The following is an 18,157-nucleotide window of genomic DNA, read 5'->3' as shown; positions in this document are numbered from 1 at the left end:
GACCTAAGAACCAGTAATACAAAGAATGGCAGGGTGGACAGCAGCCCCTTCCCCTTGATTGTTTTTTTCTAATGAAAAGCTGCCATGGGAGGCTGTAAATTTCAGCAGGCAAATAAGCTGCACCTGCAGCTGCTTTTCTACCCACAGAAGGAAAAAAGATTGGTTGAGACTGAATTTGAATGTTAAAAAAAATTAGCTCCCAATATAGATCAGGACCCTGTGGGATCTTTTACAATTCCACGTGGCCTGTAAAATGGAGCTCTTCCACCAGGCTTTTAGTTGAGGCAGCAGAGCTCCAATACTATTCAGCCCCTTCTGCTCACCCTTCCCTGCCTGACTGTAAATTGTTTACTTGGCTGTAACTTATAAGGATGTAGCTTACTGGGTATGCTTGGACCTGACTATATCTGAAGACTGAATTACAACTCTGACATAGACCCTGGATACTATGTTTTTGTAGACTGCCATCTTTATTGTTTTAGATTAGGTTGGATATTTACAAAGTTTTAATTTGATTATTGTTATACTTTGGCTGCAATCACACACACTAAACAATGCACTTTCAATCCACTTTCCAACTGGATTTTACTGTGTAAACTGGCAAAATCCAAGTGCAAAGTGCATTGGAAATGGATTGAAAGTGTATTATATAGTGTGATTGCAGCCTTTGTGTTGTGACCCATCCTGAGTCCATTCATGGGAAGGGTGGGATATAAATTAAACAAAATAAACAAACAAACAATTTTTTTTTAAAAAAAAGTCTCAATGAGCTTAAATCAAGCTATTATATATAAATTTCTGAATATGGGTTCATAAGATCAGATCTGTTTAAAAAGTTTTGCTTGCTTTGCCCTAAGAAAAACAGATGAAGGAAAATAGCAAGAAACACTGAACAACTAAGAAACCACCATTGAACTGGAAAACTAACAATCATTGAACTTTTAGCCTTCTAAAAAATGAAATTAAAATGTTTACTAGAACCTCTCAACAAAAATAGACAGATTAACTGCTTTTTCCTTTCAAGTTTGTCCATTTAGATTATAATTAAACATAAACCAAAGAAAATAATTAAATTACAGATTTGTTCCTTTGTATGTTTACTTGCCTTAACTTCTAAAGAGCTGGTACTGAGACAACTGATATGTTCAATAGGCCTGTCTTATTCTTATGTGATCAGTGATCTGTTCATTAGACACAAAAAGAAGCCACTGAGTACTAATGAAAATAATTGTAATTAGCTTATCTAAGACTTCAGACTTTCTTCTCACCTCTTGGCACTCTAACACTTAGGCAGGCATTGGGCTGTTGTATTCTGTTCGGTTTCTTTTTTAACACTGCCAGTCACCAGAAGATGATTGCCAGCAAATTCAGGCAAGACAAAGCACTCCTTCGTAACTAACATTACAAAACTGCCTTCCACAGAATGTGGTCATAGCCACTGCTTAGAGGGCTTTGAGAGGGAATTAGATAAAATCATGAAGGTTGGGCCTGACTCTGAGAATGTAAACTAAATGAACTTCCATGTTCAGGGGCTCTGTACCTCTGAATGCCATTTTCTAGGGGATAAGAGAGCAGGGCTGTTTGCTCCCATGTTCTGTTTCTGGGCTTCTGAGATATATCCAGCTGGTCATTTTGGGAAACAGGATGCTGGAACAGATATTCTTTGGTCTGGTCTGATCCAACATTCCTCTCTTATGTCCTTAATAAGACGATGCAAATGCTACCAAAGCACCAGAAGGCATTCTGCCTCTCCCCACACACCTCACCAACATAGAAACTTGGATAATATTTAGGAAAAAAAGGGGTGGGGGTTGTTTTGACTCACAGTCAGGTAGATTTCCATCTGCTTGTTTTCTGACCTGTTTCCATTTGATCCATGTGTGCACATGCACACACAGACACACTACATACAGAGTCTCCTCTGTTCTCTTCATAGTGTTCCCTCATAAGTTTCCCTCTGCCTGCTACTTCTCTTCAGGGCGTCTTCTTTGGCACATCCTTGAGTTCACCTTTTAACCCACCCCCTTTCCCTAGCCACCACTTTTGGCCACTCTCTATCCAGTCATCCTCCAAGACTCTGTGACATCACAACAGCTCTGCAAATGGAATAACACTTAGCTAATTTATTCTGGTCAGCCCTCTCCAAGCTGCTGCACTCCTTCCCACTAAGGGGTTTGTATCCCATGCTGAGGTCTCCTTTGTTTTCAAAGATGATAAAATTGTTTGCAAGCAAGGAAAGTTAGTTTCCCTGAACTCCGTTCACCCATTCCTATAAATACCATAGTTCTGACATTAGGGCCTGTGTGAGACCTTTTCTCTAAAACATTCTGTGATACCATAGCAGCTAAACCAGTGACTGGAAGGGAGGCTCTGTTCCTTGTCATTTAAGATTGTTTTATCTTCCTTTTAGTTTTATCCATCCTATTAGTGGCCACATCCTTCCGCAGGCCTACCTGAAACCACTACTTTTTTATTTGTTTCTTTCCACCACCTCTTCCTTTTGGTCCCCTTTTGTTCTCACCTCCATGACATGTATGGCCCAGAGCTTCCTTTCAGCCTCCTCCACCCTCTCAGTTTCTGTCTCCATGCATACATTGTCCTTCTCTGTGCTTATGTGACATCACAGAAATCCAGCCAATGGTTAGGAGGCAGATCACAGAGTGAGAAGCCAGTGTCTTTTTTTTTTTACCTTAATCTCAAAATAAATGGAACACCCTAACAGGAAAAAGCACACAAGGAGAAACTGATATGAAACTGTAGTGAGAGGAGATTGGCAGTCTCGGAACAATGTTAGGAGCTGAATACTGAGCTTTTCAAATGAACATCCAACAATAATTTCAATCTGTAGTTAACAGTCATTGTTTCAGAGCCTCAAAAGCTGGACTGAGGCATTTTGGGAAGGATGAATTTATTGAATATGGGCACTAAATTGGATTCATGCGTATTTAATATTTTACCACTTAATACCATTATGTTACATTTGAGTGGTGGTTGTGGTGTACATGTTCTGGCATTATAATTAAAATAGAATTGGATCCCACACAAAATCCCTACTGATGGAAGAAATTTCCACCAGCAGAGCAGAATTTCCCTCTCCCACCCCGCTGCAGCCCAAAATAACTTTAAATATGCTGCCCTTGGGGGATAGGAAGCCCCCAAGAAAAAAAGTTAGAGGTTTGTAGCAGGAAGAAAATGTCAGTGGGAAATTTTCACTGGATCCCAATGTAAAATGAAAATATGCCTTTGAAAATAATCTATGCACTAAGGCAGGGTCACCATGGCCAGGTATTTTAAAGATATTAATGTATGTCCTCTAGATATGAGAGAGAGAGAAATATCAAAACACACAGAGCAGACAAGTCCAAAGTGCATCATGGAAGGTGGCCATGGCCACCAGTCACAGAGTTGATTTAGCAAAGTACATTTTGTAGCACACATTGTGCTTTGCTTGCAAACATAGCCCACTTTACATTAAAAGACTTACCCCTCAACTATGTTAAGTAGTAATGGTAAAAATACTGGGACACACTAGAACCTTGGACAATTGTACCAGAATCTTTAGATCTAGATAGCATGCTCTCCACCTATGGGAGGTCTTCTAGTGTCCTGGCCCCACTGATGGACCTCCTGATGGCACCTGGATTTTTTGGGCCACTGTGTGACACAGAGTGTTGGACTGGATGGGCCATTGGCTGGATCCAACATTCTCTTATGTTCTTATGGGTTGCCAGGGTCATTATGGCTGAAGTTGGAAGTTAGAGCATGAAATAGAGCAGGCAGAATGTAGTGCCCTGTTTATTGGGTAAAGGCAGAAGGCACTGACAATTCAGAAGCTTCATGTGACCTGCTAATGGCAAGGGATGAAGTTATACACCCCTATTCCCTTTTGTGTCTGAAGAGGGCTCTGAAGCCCAAGCATGCACCCAACTGTGGTAGCTCACCAGGTAGCCTCACCAGGCCATGTCCCATCCTTAGACCACACAGTTCCTTTCAAGCCCTGGATTTCCCTGATAAAAAGACTAATTTGGATCATACATAAAATGCATCTCCCTTACTATAAGTAACCTCAAAGAACCCATGAATCTCAGAACAAGCAAAAGGAGTTCTGGACAAAAGGAGTAGTAATCTCTTTTTAAAAAAAAAAAAAAAAAAAAACAATGAGTGCTAGCATGGTGTAGGAGTTGCAGGGCTGGACTAGGATCTGGGAAAACTAGGCAGATCCGCACTCTGCCAGGGAAACTTGCTGGGTAACCTTAGGCCAGTCCCATGCTCTCAGCCTAACCTGCCTTACAGGGTTGTTGTGAGGATAAAATGGAGGAGGGGGAATTATGTACACTGCTTTGGATCCCCATTGGGGAGAAAGGTAGGGTATAAATGAAATAAATACCTAACCAAAATGAAATGTTCTGTGAACAACTGCATTCCTATCACAGAGTTTGTAATTGCAGAAGTTGGTCATTTTCATGCAGAATTCCAGGCCCACTGAGAAAAACCCATGCAGACATGTCAAAGCTTTGATTTAGCCAATTTTATCTGTAGCATAAGCCCTTACAAGGAGTAGAAGAGTCCTTGGCTTGCCAGAGTCATCTCTATGAAGGGAAATCGTTTTAGAACTGGCACATTCCTTGAATGCTCTGGCCATGGTACTGAACAAAGAATAAGAAAGCAAGTTCTGCTAGACACTGTTATTCGTGTCCATCACTGAGGAATCCTGATAGGGGGTTTTTTTGCAGGGGGGGGGTGGGGGAGGTATGTCTGTATCTAGTTCTGTGTATGCTCTGTTTTCTGTAGGTACCTGACATCATGAACAACACAGGGAATTGAATGCCTTTATAATAACCCCCCATCTTTTCTACCTGGAAGAAGAAGTGAATCCTAAAGTGATGATGATGATAATAATAATACTTAGCATTTACACAGCTCTTTCAGAATTCAAAACACAACACATGTATTTGTTGTGATCCATATGACATCCCTGTAAGGTAGGACAGTATTATCATTCCCGTATTGAGGATGGGGATGGGCAAGCCTGAGAGTAGCGAGACAAAATTTGGCAGATACAAAACTTGAACCTGCATGGCAGCTTATTTTCTTAGCCAATCTATATTATGCCAAATCGTAAAATATTCTGAGCATGTCAGGATTTGATCACTGAACCTTATGCTAAAGTACAGCAATGGAGGGAATTGGATATTTGCATTTAGGGAGGCTGAAGCTATACTGATGTCAGAGGAATAAAACAGTTGGCATATGGAAATACTAAGCTGATAAGCACTATTTCTATTTGCCAAAAGGAGCATTAATCCAGAGCTGTGTTTATGCATTTTAATCCAGGGTTTCCTTAAGAACTCAGTGCAATACATGCATTATAAGGCACTGAGAATCTTGCTTTCTTTGTGAGCAATTTTTTTAAAAAAAACCCTCTTTATCAATCTAGATTGGTTTACATTAGCAGATTTGTGCACTGCCACTTTAATTTGCTCAATCTGCTGCCTATGGAGTCCCATTAGTTCTGGCAGAGGTGGGGCTAGCTCTGGACTAGTTGTAGAACAGCATGTATGAGTGGCTAGTTAACTGTTTCCTTCCCAGGCAAAGGCAGTGAGAAAGACATAAAGAAAGCCTCCTGAAGGGAGATAAATTATCATGCTAAAAAACAAAAAAGGAGGATGAAAGAGAGGAGACACACTTTGCTTGACAAGCAGAGCCATGCCGTGTGAATATGGAACAAGTTTCTTTAGCCCCTAATCTTAAAGTCATAGCCCTGCTCCATGGGTTTCTTTGTGTGTGCAGGTGGGAGGGAGAGACACACCTCAGCCCACACAGTTTTCCAAAGGAGAGATCCTTCCACTTCCAAGGGAAACTAGAGGGCCTTTTTCCTTGAAGAAGCCTGTCCATTCATCTTCACCCCATGCATAATTCAACTCCCATATATAATGAATGCAAAGAGAAATAGCTGGTGCTGGGTACATTGGGCTGTAATAATAAGGCCAGGTACATTTCATCCTGTATAAATTCTTATCCTAATGATGAAGGATTCAGAAATTAGGAGGTGGAGGCCGTTTGCTTTCAGTTTAAAACAAAAACCTAAACATATGGACAGGCAAAAGGACCCAGGAAATGGAATTTGGGTCTGAATACTGCAGTCTCAGAAGTGGATGGGTTGTTTGGTACAGTTCTGAGCCCTACACACTGTCCTGCTCCACAATATTTATTTGGGAACTAAGCCCCATTGTATATTCCCATGGCAGTTTTCCTCCATTATTACCTTCTAAATATTTTAGAATTCATTTTTCTATGCTTCTGTTCCCCCACTACCATTCAGTTAAGATTTCAAATCATCAGCTGAAACATTGCCAAACACAGCACAAAAACCTGGCCCCTCAAAAAAACCCAGATGGAGACAGGCAGCATTCCCCTCCCCCTGTCTCCAAGCCCAATACTGTTGAGATTGCTGAAATGCAGACATAAAATACACCTCTGTTCCAACAACACTCTGCCTCCCAGCTGCTCCCTCGGGCATCCCCCAAGGGAAAAAAGCAACCTGCTTTTGTCTACCAGCTTCACATTCTCCTTCACATCCAGGAATTTTGCATACTGTAATAACTGGCCGACATCCCGCCCTTCTGAATCCAGTTAAAGCCTTACCTTCTGTGAGCTGAACGACTGGGTCCAGTGATACAAAACCAGCCTGTCCTTGGATCGGAAAGCAGGGTGTGCCGGGTCCTGGATTTCCTTGGTCTCCATGGATTTGCCTGCATCGTTCTCCAGGGCTGAAATGGGCCACCAGCTGCAGTTGGTGGGAGTAACATTGTTGGGAGTCGCCATGACAGCCCGAGATTATGGAAGAACAGGAGAAAGGAAGAGCTGCAGCTGCTGTACTATCGAAGCATCACATGGGCTCATGGAAACAGCATCCTTGCCGGAGCCGAAGGGCTTGAATTTCATTACTCACTCTGGATTGGCACAGGGAGCCCAGGGCAGCAGGATCAGAAGCAGCATCTGGTTTGGGAAGAGAAGCAGAGGTGTAGCTGTGTGTGCGTGTGTGCTAAATCACAACCCCTTTACAGCCATGGCAAGGTTGCAACGGAGGCTGACTGCTGCACTGCTCATGCATTGTTCCAATCACAGACACAACAGACAGTCTGTGCCACCTGACGACAAATCTGAGCATCCACACATGACTGGAGGGTCTTGCATCTCATTAACAAGTATAGCCTTCTGTGATTCAAATGGATTCTGGCAGGATAGAAATCAACACATCAAGACCAGCCAGGATCCAGATAAAGGGGACTGGGGTTTATCTAAGATAAATTCTACTTCTATGGGTAGGCAAATCCAGAATGCTGATATAATTTTTTCTTCGGTCAGAAAGTCTGGTTATGCAAATGAAGGCAAATTTTCACTTAGCACACATCTATTGCTGTCTTATTAAATTTGAGAGTGTTTTCTGACCTTGACTTTTTTTCTTTTTCTCTTTTTTAAAAAAATCAGGTTTGAAGATCTGGTGACTGAAGTCTGCTGTTCAGGACTTACAGAGAAATATCAGACAAATTCATAGAGGGTATATCCCTCCCTGGCTAGTAGCTATAACAACTAAATGGAACATCCATGTGCAAAGGGAACATATCTTGGAGTGCTGGGAGAAGAAAGCAGGGGATGAATTCCACCTCCAGGTCCAGCTTGAAAGCTTCCAGAGGAAGCTGATTCAGTGCTTTTAGATTCAGTCTGTCTATTAGGTTCTGTGAATTCCCAGCTTTCATTTTTGAGAAACTAAGTCTTTTGTCCTGAGTATACCTTTCCCCCTATATCTCCACAACAATAAGCATTAGAGACTTGCTGTTTTAAAAAATGAAAATTTGGAAAACACAGCATTTTTTGAGCAGGAATGCACACAAAGTCCCAGCTAGCTTGGTGTCAAAGGGCGTGGCCAATATGCAAATGAGTTCCTGCTGGGCTTTTTCTACAAAAAAGCCCTGGGAAAACCTGAAGGCAGATTGTTATATTGTTACTATGCTATAACAATATGTCTACTGCCAAATTTAAAAGCCCTGATATGGCACAGGGAAAATGGTCACCATGTGATGGGGGGCTGGAATGTGGGGAAATCTGTCGTGTGAAAGCCTCATTGCCACTATACTATACCTGCACCCACAACAGTGATGGGGAAAACCATACAAGCCTGGTCCTAAGTGGAAAACGCCTACAAGTCTGTAGCTGGACTCTGATTTTATACAGCAGTTTAATTTTCATGTGAAGAAAGCAGGAGATTCTCTCACACTGTTCATCATGGGTGCCCCTCCCACCCCAACAGCCATGTTTCTGGTAAATAACAATAGCACCTGGGCCACAGCTGGAAGGGATTAAAGTTAAGGCTGAAACAAGGAAGTAGTCCAACAGGCATTACTAGGGGGGAATCTGGGAAAGGGGGGGGGGATCTGGGAAAGAACCAAGAAACAGAGTGGTGGCCAAGGATGAAGATCCAGCCCAGGGCTGGGAGATGTCAGGGTCAAATACTTCTTGGAGCACAGAAACTTCTTGGAGAAAGGGTGGTAAGAACCAAAGAGGATTGTGAGGAACTCCAAAGGGATCTGTTGAGGCTGGGTGAGTGGGCGTCAACATGGCAGATGAGGTTCAATGTGGCCAAGTGCAAAGTAATGCACATTGGGGCCAAGAATTCCAGCTACAAATACAAGTTGATGGGGTGTGAACTGGCAGAGACTGACCAAGAGAGAGATCTTGGGGTCATGGTAGATAACTCACTGAAAATGTCAAGACAGTGTGTGTTTGCAATAAAAAAAGGCCAACACCATGCTGGGTATTATTAGGAATGGAATTGAAAACAAATCAGCCAGTATCATAATGCCCCTGTATAAATCGATGGTGCGGTCTCATTTGGAATACTGTGTGCAATTCTGGTCACCGCACCTCAAAAAGGATATTATAGCATTGGAAAAAGTGCAGAAAAGGGCAACTAGAATGATTAAAGGTTTGGAACACTTTCCCTATGAAGAAAGGTTAAAACGCTTGGGGATCTTTAGCTTGGAGAAACGTTTACTGCGGGGTGACATGATAGAGGTTTACAAGATTATGCATGGGATGGAGAAGGTAAAGAAAGAAGTACTTTTCTCCCTTTCTCACAATACAAGAACTTGTAGGCATTCAATGAAATTACTGAGCAGTCGGGTTAGAACGGATAAAAGGAGGTACTTCTTCACCCAAAGGGTGATTAACATGTGGAATTCACTGCCACAGGAGCTGGTGGCGGCTACAAGCATAGCCAGCTTCAAGAGGGGGTTAGATAAAAATATGGAGGAGAGGTCCATCAGTGGCTATTAGCCACAGTGTGTGTGTGTGTGTGTGTGTGTGTGTGTGTGTGTGTATATATATATATATATATATATATATATATATATATATATATATATATATATATATATATAAAATTTTGGCCACTGTGTGATACAGAGTGTTGGACTGGATGGGCCATTGGCCTGATCCAACATGGCTTCTCTTATGTTCTTAAACAGAACAGGGCAAGCAAAGCAAGAACTGCATGAGGCATGTATCCTACCAATCCATCCAGCCAAGTCTGAAGCCTTCTGCTGGTCTAAGGAGCCTTCTTCCAATTTAAAATCACTTCAGTCTAATTAAGTGTCATTAGAAGAAAAGCCTGAATAGCCTGGCTGTCAGGACTTGCCCTTGGATGGGAGACCAGCATGGATGACTGGGATTGCTATGCAGAGAAAGGCAATTGCAAACCACTTCTCATCTCTTGGCTGGAACACTTCATGGAAGGGGTTTCCATGAGTCAGTTGCAACTCCACAGAATGCTTTTCTGCTCTTCTAATTTGTAGGAAGGTCCATCAGGCTGGAGGAAAGTTTGGAACTTTACTAAGCAGAGCGGTTGATGGGCACACTAGGGGCCCAAGTGTCATGTCTGGGGCTCCTCCTACTTTCCAGGCTCTGACTTAGACTGTAGCTTCTCACAGCTGCATTTTACATTTAAAAAATGCTGAGTAGATCTTTTCAGAGACCTTCTAGTGTTTTGGGTAGCTTGGCTATTTTTATTGCATTATTTATTGCACCTCTGGGGCCATACATCATGGAGAGGAAGGTACTGCATCAGGAAGGCATTTTTGTAAAGGGAATAGGGTGAAAGGTTTGAAGCCTCTGAATATTTAGGCCATTTTTATTACATTTTATTGTATGCCTTCTACTGTTTATCTTGCACTGTTTTCTAATTCTGTAATGCAGCTATATTGCATTGTATACTGGATGTATCATATTATCATTTTCCCATTGTTCCATCATTTTGTAACCCAGGTTTTTAATGCATTGTTTCTATTACATTGCTTTTATTGCATTATTCTTTTAAATTGTGTGATCTGCCTCCTGTCTCAGTAAAAAAAAATGGAGTCTCAATGAAGCAAGTAAAAATGCCCAATAATAAGATTCCTCCATACCTTGTTACTCACCTTCCCCACAGCCTCTCTTGATCTCCCGTGGGCCGGCAATGGGCACAGAGGTCTCCTCCTCAGCCCAACCTCACAAGAGTTTAATAGGCCCTCTTGGCCCTCCCACATGTGGGACACAGGGAGATCCTTCTGGTCCTTAGTTGTTGCTCTTCATGACCAGACTGCCATTTTCTCTGCAGGCCTCTTCAGGTTGCCTCAGCATGTTGCTAGAGTGATGACTTGACCAGTTAGGCTTGGCAACAGGGCCGCCACATCTGTCATCCAATAGCAGGATAGCTGGTTCACCAGTCCAGCCTCGCACATGTTCTAATAAATTCTGAGGCCGTACCTCTAGGCCAGACCCCAAATCCACAAGACCAGGTCCCCAAATACTACACCAGTTCAGAATGGAGCAGGCCCATATTGTTGTATAGCTCAAAAAGCCAAATGCTTTTTTAAAATGCATACATCTGACTTCAGAATTGTCACATTCTAGGGAGGTGCACAATTTAGGGCAATATATGCTGCTTTGTTTTGTTATAATTATTTTTCTATGTTACAGTTATTATACCTGTTTGGATTTTTTATTCTATTCTTTATTCATTTTCATTGATGTCAACAGAAAACTACAGCAAGGAAAATCCAGGAGAGGGAAATGGAAATGCTGTGTACATAGATGCAAAAGGAGATGGTTCTCTTCAGTGGAAACATCTGAAACTTTTCTGGTCGAAAGATGCCCCTGTCAAATAGATTCTTGGTCATCACTTTGTTCCCTCAGTGTGTTAGCCTTTTTTAAGTAAGAAAAGCAGACATCAAAGTGGCAGAATACTGTCCACTTGCAAATATAATAGTCATTTTAAGCAATCAAATCAGTTACATTTAATATATTAACAGCCCAATCCAGATATAAGTGGCGGCCGACCACGGCTTAGCTGCCGTGCCACTAGTAGACTTCCTGAGGACTTCGGCATGCTGGAGCGTGGGGAGGGGAGAGGCATAGCTTGCCATGAGGGAGACGGTTGCCATGGCAACACCGCTGGCGGAGGCACAAGGTAGGCAGCCGGAAGGGAGGGCCAGCCCACCCACCCCCCATTGGCCACTCCTGGCGCATGCACCATGGCTCATGACAGTCAGGGATGGGGAGAGGCAGCCCCAGAGAGGCTAATAGCCATCCCCAACCCGCCCCCACCAACATGGGGAGGGAACAGGAGTGAGGCTGGGCATGCGCGCATGAGAAGCGTGGCTTGGTGGTGAGGCGGGGGTGGGGGCGAGACAGGCCCACGGAGAAGCCGTCAATCCCCTCACACCCTCCCACTGTCAGAGACTCTGCTAATGGCAGGCAGACAAGCAGGAAGTACCAAGTGCAGGAGTTCACTGTCATAGACAGCAGCTGGAATGCGTGTCTGAGAGTGAACAGCCCAGCAGCAGACACCCCCCCACACACCCAGAGACCCCCTGTGTTGCCCTCATGCCCCCTGCTATGTGCATGGAACACCTCCCCCGGGGGCCACGGAACTCAGAGTGTGAGTGCATCAGCCGCAGAACTCTGAGTCCACCTTATCATTCCCCACTTAGTGCCCTGCGCACAATAGCCCTGTGGGGTCAGGTAGGCTGTCAGCCCGGGCAGGCCAAAGAGCGGCACTCCCCTCCCCTGTCCAGTCATGCGGGGAGCAGCATCCCCCCCCCCAACCCAAGTTTGCCCACCCTTCCAGGCATTCCCTTGGAGAGGCCACTTACGGGGGGGGGGGGTTGCCCAGGGGACATGCAGCAGATGCCAAGCAGGACAGACAACAGAGGGCACAGCTCAGACTATTTTTCCGGAACAGGGTGCAACAGTCTCCCTGTTGCGCGCTGGGCAGTCTCGCCGTGGGCAGGGCTCCATTCTGAGCAGCGGGCAGAAACAGCTAAAGGAAGGGAGCAGGTGGCAGCACAGGGGAGCGGGGTCAGCAAATGCCCCCTGCCAGAGCCCACTGTCTGGTTCAAGTGCCAGAGACACTCGCATACCAAGCGGTCGAGCGCGAGGGGAGGGGGAGGCTAGGGGGGTGGAGACAGTGGAACTTACCCAGCCATGGGCGACAGTCCTTGGATGCAGAGCTTCCAAGAGCCTGGAACCTGTGGAGACCTGGAAACAAAAGCAGTTAGCCCCCTCGCAAGTCAAAGATACTGTCAAAGCAACTGCCCAGTGCATAACCCATCACCAACGTGCCTGCCTGTCCCTCACTCTAAGTTTGTATGGCTGGGAGCTTGCTGGCAGAGTTTCCTGCCATGCTCCCCTCTCCCTAACAACTGAGTTGTGCGAGGCCAGAGCAGAAGTATTTCTAGGAGGGGAGAGACTGCGATTGGGTGCTGGGGAGGGGGCTCATCACTCCGAAGTGCGAGAGGATTGGCGAGGCAATCATGCCACTCCCTAAGGGGTTTGCGAGCTTCCGGAATAGCGGAGGCGACCTTTGTTTTTGGTTTCAACAAGTGCCTATGGGCCACGGTGCCATTTTTGCCTCTGGGGGGGGCATGTCATGGGCCAAACAGCTCAGGAAGGTGCCTAAGCCTGGCTGCACCCCCAACTCCACCCCCTCCTTCACCTGAACGCTGCACTCCGCCTCACTTCTGCCCATGCTCGGGCACAGCCCTCAGGCACTGCTGCCCTCGGGCGGAGCAGCCCTCGGGCAGCCCCCCCACCCATGTAACTCCCCCCCGCTCTGGTGGCGCTGGTTGTACATCAGTGCAAACCCTTCCTGCGCCCATGTAGTGCCTCGTCTGCTCCCAAAAGACTTTCCACCCACCCACCCCCTTTGGATTGTGCTGTAAGGAACAGAGGCGATATGGTTTGGATTCTGATTACTGCTAGCCAGTTTGGAGTAGAGGTTAAGTGTGCAGACTTTTATCTGGGAGAACCAGGTTTGATTATCCACTTCCCCACATGTACCTGCTGATGTGATCTTGAGTCAGTAATAAGTTCTCACAGAGATGTTCCTCTCAAGAGCAGTTTCTGTTAGAGCTCTCTCAGCTCCACGTACCTCACAGGGTGCTTGTTGTGGAAAGGGAAAAGGAAAGGAGATTGTAACCTGCTCTGAGACTCCCTTGGGTAGTGAAAGGTGGGGTATAAATCTAATCTCCTCCTCGTCTTCTTCCTCATACGTGCTTTGAGAAGCAGCAGGATATAGAGCTGCTGGAGAGGTGAGTATTTTTTCTTTGTTTTTCCTTAACTTCTGAGGAACATAAGAACATAAGAGAAGCCATGTTGAATCAAGCCAATGACCCATCCAACACTCTATGTCAAACAGTGGCCAAAAAACCCACCAAATGCCATCTAGAGGTCCACCAGTGGAGCTAGAAGCCCTTCTACTGTGACCCTCCCAAGCACCAGAATACAGAGCATCACTGCCCCAGACAGAGAGTTCCAATGATAAGCTGTGGCTAATAGCCACTGATGGACCTCTGCTCCATATGCTTATCCATTCCCCTGATTTAACTGAGGTCACTGTGTGGGAGAACATGCTTGAGGGTATGTATAGTTTGTGGGAGAGAGGTTTCTGAAAGTGTGGTTTCTGTTGCCTGGGTATAATTTAATTGACTATAATTTGATTACCTAGAAATACACAGGAACCATGGAGAAAGCAAAGTCAATAAATGAAAAAACACCATGTGATACAATAAAGAATAGTCTCCAAATATTTATGAATTTTTATCTCATAAATTCTGTGTGTGATTGTTATTCATTCTACTATTCAAATATCCTAAACCAATACAGTACAAGCATAATAAATATAATTCAATTAAATTTTACAGCAAAACAGTCATATTGCAAAAGAGTGGAATTCTGGAAGAGCTGAGAATCCTATGCAATATTCTTATAAACCCAATGGATAGAATTTCCTATATATAGTCCATTTCAAACCATTAGTCCTTTATCAAGGATTATCCATAAACTCTCCATTGCACTGGCTGCAAATGAGCTGCATAGTTCGGCAGGAAATAATTTTCTGAATCACAACGCTTTTGTATTCAGAATGCTATATCATTCTTCATTCAACCTCCACTTACAGCTGCTGGAACAGCCTTGGGTTAGCCATAGCTATTTCAGGAGTTGTTCCTTGAAAGGGCAGGTGCTGTGAGAGCCCTCTCAGCCCCACCTACCTCACAGAGTGTCTATTGTGGGGGGAGAAGATATAGGAGATTGTAAGCCACTCTGAGTCTCTCATTTAAAGGGAAGGGTGGGTTATAAATATGCAGTCCTCTTCTTCAACCTTTCACTAAATGTGTTCCTGGTCCATGAGAATCTGGAATGTAACATTCTAACCCCAATCTTTCCTAATCAATCCCTGGCTGAGGGTCCACCTGAGGGAATGGAACTGCAAATGATCTCTTTATTTGATGTGACCAGCCATTGGTGATTGATCATTCCCCTAATCCATTTTTGAAACTAGTTGCTGAACTCAGAAGCAAGTGTTTGAGGAATGGATGTAAGTAGACTTGGGAGGCAGTTTGGCAGTGGAGTTATCAGAACTAATATTGAAATTGATTGCAGCAGCATGACTGCTGAAGGAGCTGAGAAAATGTGCAAAGTCTATGGCATGTTTGTATTCTTACTTGTTGTCCACACTTTGGTTTATAAGGGAAGGTGAAGGTTTCATGGACAGAACATGTGAGAGGAGGAAAGGGCAAATGGAGGACCACCCTACACAAGAGGAGGGTGCATGGAAAAAAGGTAACCCACAGAAGCAGGACAATCAGGAGACATTTTGAGCCTCTGTTGCTACGCATTCAGTTCCAGGAGCTCCCCATAGATATTGAAGAAGAAGAAGACTGCAGATTTATACTCTGCCCTTCTCTCTGAATCTGAGACTCAGAGCAGTTTACAATCTCCTATCTCTTCTCCTCCCACAACAGACACCCTGTGAGGTGGGTGAGGCTGAGAGGGCTCTCACAGCAGCTGCCCTTTCAAGGACAACTTCTGCCAGAGCTATGACTGCCCCAAGGCCATTCTAGCAGGTGCAAGTGGAGGAGTGGGGAATCAAACCCAGTTCTCCCAGATAAGAGTCCGCACACTTAACCACTACACCAAACTGGCTGATTTTGGACCTTGGAACAAGGGCACTTCTCCAGCCTCCTTGAAGCTTGAAGGAAATTTCTCAGGCCCCCATGGATGAGAAGACTAGAGCTTCTGCTCCCCAATATTTGAAATGGTGTGTGCTTGTAATTGGGGATTCCCTACTCAAAAGGGTAGACCCCAAAGGTAAGAAGACTCATCAAGCCCTAGATTATTATCCTTTCTTGCTCATCCAAGTGTGAACGAATGATACTGCCTGCCTGAGACTATGTGGTTCTGGATAAGAAGGAGAAGGACCTGGGAGTGCAGGTTGTATTGTCATCAGTTCTTCCTGTCGAAGGCCATGCTTTATGAATGGAAAGAATACTGCAAATAAATGACTGGCTACATAGATGGTGTCATCAGGAAAGATTTGGATTTTTGGACCATGGATTACACTTTGGAGATGAAGCTCCAAAGTTTGCACATCATGAGGGAGTTCAACAGGGGTGGGAATTCTTAAAAGCGAAATATTGATGACACAATCACAAACAATTCCTATTAGAAGGAAAAATGGTAGGTGCCAGTTTGGTGTGGTGGTTAAGTGTGCGGACTCTTATCTGGGAGAACCGGGTTTGATTCCCCACTCCTCCACTTGCAGCTGCTGGAATGGCCTTGGGTCAGCTGTAGCTCTGGCAGAGGTTGCCCTTGAAAGGGCAACTGCTGTGAGAGCCCTCTCCAGCCCCACCCACCTCACAGGGTGTCTGTTGTGGGGGGGAAGGTAAAGGAGATTGTGAGCTGCTCTGAGACTCTTCAGAGTGGAGGGCGGGATATAAATCCAATATTTTCTTCTATCTTCTTGACAAAAATGACAAAACTCACTCCATTTCAGGACTGTAGTCACAGGGAGCTTGGGAGAACTGGGTTTGATTCCCCACTCCTCCACTTGCAGCTGCTGGAATGGCCTTGGGCCAGCCACAGCTTTCACAGGAGTTGTCCTTAAAAGGGCAGCTGTTGCAAAAAGCTCTCTCAGCCCCACCTACCTCACAGGGTGTCTGTTGGGAGGGAAGGTAGAGATTGTGACCACTCTGAGACTCTGAGATTCAGAGTATAGGGTGGGATATAAATCCAATATCTTCTTAAAGAAGCCAAGATAACTCCATAAACAGTTTTCTAAGAATTTGAGAAATAAAAAAAAGACTCATTCAGGAAATAGCAGGAGCATCTTATAACCAAGGATGAATATAAACAAATAATCAGTGCTTGTAAAGAGAAAGTTAGGAGCTAAAGCTCAGTGTGAGCTTAGGCTAGCAAGACATGCTAAAAACAACAACAACAAAAGAGTTCTTTTCTTATGTTCAAAGTAAGAAAAAGCACATGGTGAGCCCATTGGAACAGATAATGAAGAAATGGCAGAACTGCTCAATTCTTACTTTTCCTCAGTTTTCTCTTGTGAGGGAAAAGGTGCTCAACATGGCAAAAACAGAACACATGATGAGTGACAGGAGCTGCAGCCTAGGATTAGCACACATCTAGTTTATTTAAATGAAACCAAGTCCTCAGGGCCAGATGAACAGCAAGGGTATTAAAAGAACTTGCAGGTGTAATTTCCGAGCCTCTGGCCATTATTTTTGAGAATCTCTTTTTAGAAAGTTACTACCTTGATGGATCAGGGGAATGCTGTAGACATCATTTATCTTGATTTCAGTAATGCATTTGATAAGGTTCCATATAATATTCTTGTTGACAAATTGGTAAAATGTGGTTTGGGTCCTATTACTGTTAGGTTGATCTGTAACTGGGTGACAGATTGCACCCAAAGAGTGCTTGTTTATGGTTTCTCATCCTCTTGGAGTGACAAGTGGAGTGCCTCAAGGATCTGTCTTGGGACCTGTTTTGTTTAATATCTTTAAAATGATTTGGGTGAAGGAATAGAGGGAATGATCATTAAATTTGCAGATAATGCTAAATTGGGAGAAGCAGCAAATACAGTGGAAGACAGACAGGATACAGGATGATCTTGACAGTCTGGAAAACTGGGCTAAAACAAAAAAAAAGTTTTAACAGGGATAAATGTAAAGTTCTGCATTTACGTAGAAAAAAATCCAATGCATCATTATAGGATAGAGACTTGTTTTGGCAGTAGTTTGTGTGAAAAGGATGTAGGGATCTTAGTGGACCATACACAAAACACGAGTCAGCAGTGTGATGCAGTAGCTTAAAAAAGCAAATGCAATTTTGGACTGTATCAACAGAAGAATAGTGTCCAGATCACATGAAGTGATGGTATCACTTTACTCTGTTTTGGTAAGAGCTCACCTATTTATTATTTTATTTATTTGGTTGATTTATATTCCGCCCTTTCTCATAAGAGCTCAGGGCGGATCACAGTCATAATAAAACAGTTAAAATACAGCAATAACTCAATAGTATACAAGTAAAACAAAGCTCATGATAGAGTATTCAGTTCTGGCCACCACAGTTCAAGAGGGATATAGACAAGCTGGAACAGGTCCAGAGGAGGGCGATAAAGATGGTGAGGGGTCTGAAGACCAAGTACTATGAGGAAAGGTTGTGAGGAGCTGGGTATGTTTAGTCTGGAGAAGAGATGACTGAGAGGTGATATGATCACCATTTTCAAGTACTTGAAGAGTTGTCATATAGAGGATGGTGCAGA

At 44.1% G+C, this 18,157-nt stretch overlaps 1 protein-coding gene across 1 annotated transcript in view; it reads right to left on the bottom strand.

Annotated features, from left to right (window-relative positions):
- Positions 1-7,177, bottom strand: part of GDAP1L1 (ganglioside induced differentiation associated protein 1 like 1) — a 74,256-nt gene extending 67,079 nt beyond the window's left edge. The window contains exon 1 of the mRNA XM_060230871.1: positions 6,646-7,177. Coding sequence (XP_060086854.1) covers positions 6,646-6,825 — 180 coding nt within the window. The 5' untranslated portion in view covers positions 6,826-7,177. The remainder of the gene's footprint in view (positions 1-6,645) is intronic.
- Positions 7,178-18,157: the final 10,980 nt, after the last annotated feature.

The sequence above is a fragment of the Heteronotia binoei genome, chromosome 2 (genome assembly GCF_032191835.1).
Source record: "Heteronotia binoei isolate CCM8104 ecotype False Entrance Well chromosome 2, APGP_CSIRO_Hbin_v1, whole genome shotgun sequence".
Taxonomy (NCBI): Eukaryota; Metazoa; Chordata; class Lepidosauria; order Squamata; family Gekkonidae; genus Heteronotia; species Heteronotia binoei.
This window is presented reverse-complemented; position numbering and strand designations above follow the sequence as displayed.